We start from the raw sequence: 6,811 nt of genomic DNA, 5'->3' as shown, positions 1-6,811 counted from the left end.
CAGATTGGATGTTTAGAAATAATGGCCAATCCAGAACTGAGAGCTCTCTCGGACTGTGCCGAGAGAGCGGGGTTTGTTATCATTCTTTACTTTTCTATTCTTAGGTTAGGTAGCAGCTTGTGGAAACCTTTCCTTTCTTTTCTTTTAGTATAGTTATAATAGATGTATATATCATCAAATAATAAATCAAGCCTTCTGATCATGGAGTCAGATCTACGTCTCTTCCTTCATCCCAAGAACCCTTGTGACCACCGTCACAGCATCCCTCCTTGCTGGGCCATCTCCGGGGTGCAAGGATGGATTGGGATGGGCATTGACCTTTCTGTGCTCTTTTTCCAGGGCCCTGCTGGCTACAAGGGCATGGTCGGGAGCATCGGAGCCGCCGGGCGGCCGGTGGGTGCCCCCTCCCTCAGCCCTGCCCGCTCTGGGGTCCCACTTTGCCCCGCTCAATCCTTGTGTTCCTCTCTCCTCCAGGGCAAGGAAGGCCCCAAGGGACCACCTGGGAGCCCTGGTGACAAGGGAGAGCTGGTAGGTGACCCCCCAGTGCCAGTGTCCCCTTTTCCCCGGCTTGGCACTGTTCCCACATGGAAAGAGCTCTGCCCTGGTGCCCTCGAGGGGCATCTCCACCTCCCAGTTCTGTCCCCTGCACCAGCAGGACACTGACACTTGTCTCCTCCTGCTCTAGGGTGGCCGTGGCATCAGGGGACCGCAGGGTGACATCGGCCCCAAGGGGGAGAATGTGAGTACAGCTGGTGGCACCTGTGCCTTGCCTGTCCCTGGCTGTGCCATCGCGTGTCCTTGTCCCCTCCAGCACACACACCTGGAATGCTCCTTTCCCTCCCCACATTTTTTTGTCCCCGCTGTGATCCTTGAGTCCCTTTGAGGTGTCCCATGAGCGCCTCTTGCCCCTTTTCAGGGTCTGCCGGGCATCGATGGCAAGGATGGCACCCCAGGGATCCCAGGAGTGAAGGTGAGGGAATGCCACCCGCTGGGGAAAACGGGAATGGCAAAGGGAACGATGTCCCTTGGCACCTGTGGGCATCCCATTCCTGGTGACACCCCCTCTGTCCCTCGCAGGGTGGCACAGGACAGGCCGGACGCCCAGGAACGCCGGGACACCGGGGACAAGCTGTGAGTGCAGGACCCCCCAGCCTGTCCCCTGAGGGGTGACAGCCCTCTGCCAGGGGTGCCAGGGCCAGCAGCACCCTGAGGAGACACTGAGCTGTGCCCAGGGGTGACACCCCGAGGGGACACTGAGCTGTGCCCAGGGGTGACACCCTGTGCCAGGGGTGCCAGGGCCAGCAGCACCCTGAGGGGACACTGAGCTGTGCCCAGGGGTGACACCCCGAGGGGACACTGAGCTGTGCCCAGGGGTGACACCCTGTGCCAGGGGTGCCAGGGCCAGCAGCACCCTGAGGGGACACTGAGCTGTGCCCAGGGGTGACACCCCGAGGGGACACTGAGCTGTGCCCAGGGGTTGATCCCGGCTTTATTCCCTTAGGGACTGCCGGGCCAGCCAGGAAGCAAAGGTGGCCCAGGTGACAAGGTGGGTGACGCCTCTGAGCATCCATCCCGAGGCTCTTGTCCCATCCCTGTCCCCGCTGTCCCCTTGTGTCCCCTCTGACCCCCCTCTCTCTCCCTTCACAGGGTGAACCAGGCCCTCGGGGCCACCCCGGTGCCACCGGTGCCCCAGGGCAGCTTGTAAGTACCGAGATGTCGCCGTGTCCCTCCCGGGTTCAGCCTCGGGGCTGAGCTCTCTCTTTTTTCCTTTTATTTCCCCGTTTCCTGCGAGCTCAAAGCAGAATCGGGCACTTCATTGCCACTCTGCTCCTCCCGGGACCCCCTGCTCCTGTCACCACCCTGCGGTGGCGACAAGGACAGGGCCACCCCTCCCTCGGGGAAGGACAAGGAGCACACCATGTTGGTCAATCCCATTTTCTGTAGGATTTTCTCTCCCGTTTTTAGGGCGAGCCCGGACCTCGGGGCGAGCAGGGCCCGCAGGGTGTGCCCGGGCCGAAGGTGAGCTGGGGACACCGCGGGGGTGTGGCAGTGCCAAGGGGGGGTGGCCCTGACTCCGCTCCTTCCCCGGCTCTCCGCAGGGTGACAGGGGCGAGCGTGGCCTCGTGGGACCCCCGGGGGAGCAGGGCAGAGCGGTGAGTTGTCCCCAAAGCCGGTGAGTTGTCCCCAAAACCGGTGAGTTGTCCCCAAATCCAAGCTGGGACACGGGAGATGCTCTGAGTTGTCCCCAAAGCCAGTGAATTGTCCCCAAATCCAAGCTGGGACATGGGGGATGCTCTGAGTTGTCCCTAACGCCGGTGAGTTGTCCCCAAAGCCAGGCTAGGACATGGGCAATGCTCTGAATTGTCCCCAAAACTGGTGAATTGTCCCCAGAGTTGGGCTGGGACATGGGATGCTCTGAATTGTCCCCAAAGCTGGGCTGGGACGTGGGAGATGCTCTGAATTGTCCCCAAAGTTGGGATGGGACATGAGAGATGCTCTGAATTGCCCCTAAAGCCACTCTGGGACACAGGAGATGCTCTGAGTTGTCCCCAAAGGCGGTGAATTGTCCCCACAGCTGGGCTGGGAGATAAGGAATACTCTGAGCTGACCCTAAATGCAGTGAGTTGTCCCTAAAGCTGAGCTGGGACACAGGGAATGCTCTGAGTTGTCCCCAAATCCAGGCTGGCACACGGGAGATGCTCTGAGATGTCCCCAGAGCTGGGCTGGGACACGGGACAGGCTCTCAGTTGTCCCCAAAGCCACTCCGGGACACGGGGGATGCTCTGAGTTGTCCCCAAAGCCAATCTGGGACACGGGGGATGCTCTGAGTTGTCCCCAAAGCCACTCTGGGACACAGGGGACGCCCAGCCCCGGGATGGGGGATTGCAAGCCTGGCTTTGGGATCAGTGGGACACAGCCAGATGTCCCCCTTTGATGCCGGGGTCAGTCCCATGGCTGCCCTGCTGCTGAGGGATTAGGGAATAGCTCAGGGATTAATGGGACCCCAGCTGGGACAGGAATTTCCTCCCGTCCCAGGAGAGCCCAGCCCCTCTCCAGAGCTTTCCTGCACTGGAAAAACAGCCAAAAATCTGATTTTTGGTGCTTTTCCTGGGGACAGGAATCCACCCCTGGAAGATCACTGCTCTGAGCATGGATTCTCCATGGTTTTGTGCCCCATGTCCCCTCAGAGTTTTAGGGATTTAGGGAAGGTTGGGATGCTGGGAGCAGCTGGAAGATGAGGAGCTGCCCTTGCACCTCAATGCCTTGGGGACAATTCCCTGCTGGGTAATCTTCCCGTTGTCTCCTCTCACTCATTTCCCCATATTCCTTGGATTTCCAGGGGCCAAAGGGTGAGCAGGGCCCACCAGGCATCCCAGGACCCCAAGGCTTGCCTGGAGTCAAAGGAGACAAGGTGACAGCTCTGGGGACAGCAGGGTGGCCGCGCGGGGACTCTGCTCTGAGCTGGGCTGATCCCACTTTTTTCCTTTTCCCAGGGCTCTCCAGGGAAAACCGGCCCCAAAGGCAGCACTGTGAGTTCATCCCAGGCTGGGATTAACAGAGCTGGGATTAACAGAGCTGGGTTTAACACTGCTCTAGGCACCTTCTCCATGCGTTCCCCCCTCGTCCCAGAGAGGGAATGTTTCCTTTGGGAATGTTCCCTTCTCTCCTTGCCTTTCCTTTAGGGAGATCCAGGTGTCCACGGCCTGGCAGGGCTCAAGGGAGAGAAGGTGGGTGCTTCCAGAAGATTCCTGGGAATGCTTGGGGATCCCTTCCCGTGCTGGGGGATCCTGCCTGGCATTAAATCCCAGCCCTAAATCCCTGCTGTCTCCTCATCGCCTTTCCCGTGTCCTCTGTCCCCAGGGAGAGTCAGGAGAGCCAGGACCCAAGGGACAGGTGAGTGATGGGGAATTGGGGACCAAGGGGACCCCAAAACTTGGGGGGATTTGTGGGATCCTCAGCTGGATCCTCCTGGCTGAGGTGCTGAGGGAATATTTTCCCTGGAGATGGGAGCCAGTGACAACAGTCAGCCCTGGATTCAGGCTCAGCTTCTCTTCGGGGTTAAACCCTGGGTTCAGGCTCAGCCCCAGTTTTTTAGATCTAGCCCTTGATTCCACCCCAGTCCCAGTTTTTGGGATCTAGCCCCTATTTTTGGGATCCAGCCCTTGATTTAGCCCCAGCCCAAATTTTTGGGATCCAGCCCCTGTTTTTGGGATCCATTCCTTGATTCAGCACCAGCCCCATTTGGGGTTCAGCCCCAATTTTTGGGATCCAATGCTGGATTCAGCCCCAGCCCCAATTTTTGTGGTTCAGCCCTGGATTCAGCTCCAGCCCCATTTGGGATCCAGCCCCAATTTTTAGGATCCAACCCTGGATTCAGCCCCAGCCCCAATTTTTGTGGTTCAGCCCTGGATTCAGCTCCAGCCCCATTTGGGATCCAGCCCCAAGTTTTGGAATCCAACCCCAATTCTTGGGATCCAGCCCTGGGTTCAGCCCCAGCCCCATTTGGAATACAGCCCCAATTTTTGGGACCCAGCCCCAATTTTTGGGATCTGGCCCTGGGTTCATCCCCAGCCCCATTTGGGATCCAGCCATGGGTTCAGCCCCAGCCCCATTTGGAATCCAGCCCCAATTTTTGGGACCCAGCCGTGGGCTCAGCCCCAGCCCCGTTTGGGACCCAGCCCTGCCTGTGGTTTTTGGGACATTTTGGGCTCTTGGGGTGCAGCCCCCGTGCTCAGCACTGAGCCCCTCATGCCCCTCTCTCTCCATCCCTCCTCCAGCAAGGCATCCAGGGAGACCTCGGCTTTCCCGGCCCCACGGGGGATGCAGGAGCGCCGGGAATTCGGGGCTATCCCGGCCCGCCCGGCCCGCGGGGGCTGGTGGGGGAGCGCGGAGTGCCGGGAATGCCGGGCCCGCGGGGCACAGCCGTGAGTATCCCGATCCCACACCCCTCCTCACCCTCCCTGCTCGGCAGGAATTGCCTCTCCTTCCCACCCAACTCCTCTGGGAACACCCTGCTGTTCCACTCAGGAGCTGGGATCCCGCTTTCCTGGGAGGAATTCTGTCTTTCCCACGGTGTATGGCATCCAAAAACTGTCCCTATGTAAACCAGCCAGCAGCAGGGATTTGCAGGGTTGGGATTTTTCCCTAAAAACATCATTTTGGACTCCAATGCCATGAGAGGGATGCACGGAGCGAGCTGAGCATGGAGCACTTGCCCTGGGACAGAACGGGGAAGAGTGGGGTGGGAAGGTGACCTGGGATGCAGGGAGGGGAGGGGGATTGGGATTTGGGCTGGGAAGGGCTCTGGGAGGGGACAGAAGGAGCGAAATTCCCTTCCTGGCAGGGCCGGGATGCTGGGGACCAGCACATCGTGGACGTGGTGCTGAAGATGCTGCAAGGTGAGGGTGGAGCGGGGCCACCACATCCCATGGATCCCATGGAACTCTCCCTATGGATCCCATCCCATGGATCCCATCCCATGGATCCCAACCCATGGATCCCATGGATCCTACCCCATGAATCCTATGGATCCCACCCCATGGATCCCATCCCATGGATCTCTTCTCATTGTTCCCATTCCTTGGATCCCTTCTCATAGATCCAGTGGATCCCATCCCATGGATTCCACATGGATCCCTTCCCATAGATCCCACCCTATGGACGCCATTGTTCCCATCCCATGGATCTCTTCCTATGGATCTCTTCCTATGGATCCCATCCCATGGATCCAGTGGATTTCACCCCATGGATCCTGTGGATCCCCCCCCATGGTTCCCACTCTATGGATCCCACCCTATGGATCCAATCCCATGGATCCTGTGGATCCTATCCCATAGTTCCCATCCCGTGGATCCCATCCCATGGCTTCCATGGATCCCACCCTGTGGATCCCATCCCATGGATTCCATGGATCCCACCCCGTGAATCCCACCCCGTGGATCCCATCCTATGCATCCCCACCCCATGGATCCCATGGATCCCACCCGGTGGATCCCATCCCGGCCCCTCTCTGCCCCACAGAGCAGCTGGCAGAGGTGGCTGTGAGCGCCAAGAGAGCCGCCCTGGGTGGGGTCGGGGCCATGGGACCCCCCGGTCCCCCCGGCCCCCCAGGGCCACCCGGTGATCAGGGACCCCATGGCCCCATGGGACCCCGAGGTGTCCCCGGAATCCTGGGAGCTGCCGGGCAGATCGGCAATGTTGGACCCAAAGGTGGGTGGTGGTGGCATGGTGCCAGGTGCAAATCCTCCTGGGGTGGCACTGCCACGCTTGTCCCCGTCCCTGATGGCCCATCCAGGGTTTCCATGGAGTCCTTCCCTCCTTTTTGTACCCACAGGGAAGAGAGGAGAGAAGGGTGAGCGGGGAGAGGTTGGCCGTGGCCACCCGGGAATGCCGGGTCCTCCAGGGATCCCAGGTGAGACCAGGTGTCCCCAGGTGGCCTTTGTCGCCTTGGGGTGATGAGCCCAGCGGCGGCCGGGGACCTTCTGATCCATCCCACAAAAACTGCCCAGGGTCATCCTGTAAATCTGCTCAGGTTTATTCCAAAATTTGCACAGGTTCATCCCACAAAAACTGCTCAGGTTTATCCCATAAATGTGCCCAGGTTCATCCCACTAAAACTGCCCAGGTTCACCCTGTAAATCTGCTCAGCTTTATTCCACAAAACCTGCCCAGGATCCTCCCACAAAACGGGCCCAAGTTCATCCCATAAAACCTGCACAAATGCACCCCACAAAACCTGCCGAGGTTCATCCTGTCAATTTTCCCAGATTCATCTCACAAATCTCCCACCTGGCTCATCCTTCCCTTCCTT

General features: G+C 59.3%; 1 protein-coding gene across 1 annotated transcript in view; it reads left to right on the top strand.

Annotated features, from left to right (window-relative positions):
• Positions 1–6,549, top strand: part of COL9A2 (collagen type IX alpha 2 chain) — a 17,710-nt gene extending 11,161 nt beyond the window's left edge. The window contains exons 16-32 of the mRNA XM_031063039.1: positions 340–393; positions 475–528; positions 686–739; positions 917–970; positions 1,078–1,131; positions 1,502–1,546; positions 1,648–1,701; positions 1,966–2,019; positions 2,100–2,153; positions 3,341–3,412; positions 3,495–3,530; positions 3,684–3,728; positions 3,862–3,894; positions 4,779–4,925; positions 5,345–5,399; positions 6,022–6,210; positions 6,335–6,549. Coding sequence (XP_030918899.1) covers positions 340–393; positions 475–528; positions 686–739; positions 917–970; positions 1,078–1,131; positions 1,502–1,546; positions 1,648–1,701; positions 1,966–2,019; positions 2,100–2,153; positions 3,341–3,412; positions 3,495–3,530; positions 3,684–3,728; positions 3,862–3,894; positions 4,779–4,925; positions 5,345–5,399; positions 6,022–6,210; positions 6,335–6,456 — 1,176 coding nt within the window. The 3' untranslated portion in view covers positions 6,457–6,549. The remainder of the gene's footprint in view (positions 1–339; positions 394–474; positions 529–685; positions 740–916; positions 971–1,077; positions 1,132–1,501; positions 1,547–1,647; positions 1,702–1,965; positions 2,020–2,099; positions 2,154–3,340; positions 3,413–3,494; positions 3,531–3,683; positions 3,729–3,861; positions 3,895–4,778; positions 4,926–5,344; positions 5,400–6,021; positions 6,211–6,334) is intronic.
• Positions 6,550–6,811: the final 262 nt, after the last annotated feature.

The sequence above is a fragment of the Geospiza fortis genome, unplaced genomic scaffold, assembly GCF_000277835.1.
Source record: "Geospiza fortis unplaced genomic scaffold, GeoFor_1.0 scaffold289, whole genome shotgun sequence".
Classification (NCBI taxonomy): Eukaryota; Metazoa; Chordata; class Aves; order Passeriformes; family Thraupidae; genus Geospiza; species Geospiza fortis.
Note: the sequence above shows the minus strand (reverse complement) of the source record. Positions and strands in the feature narration are given on the sequence as shown.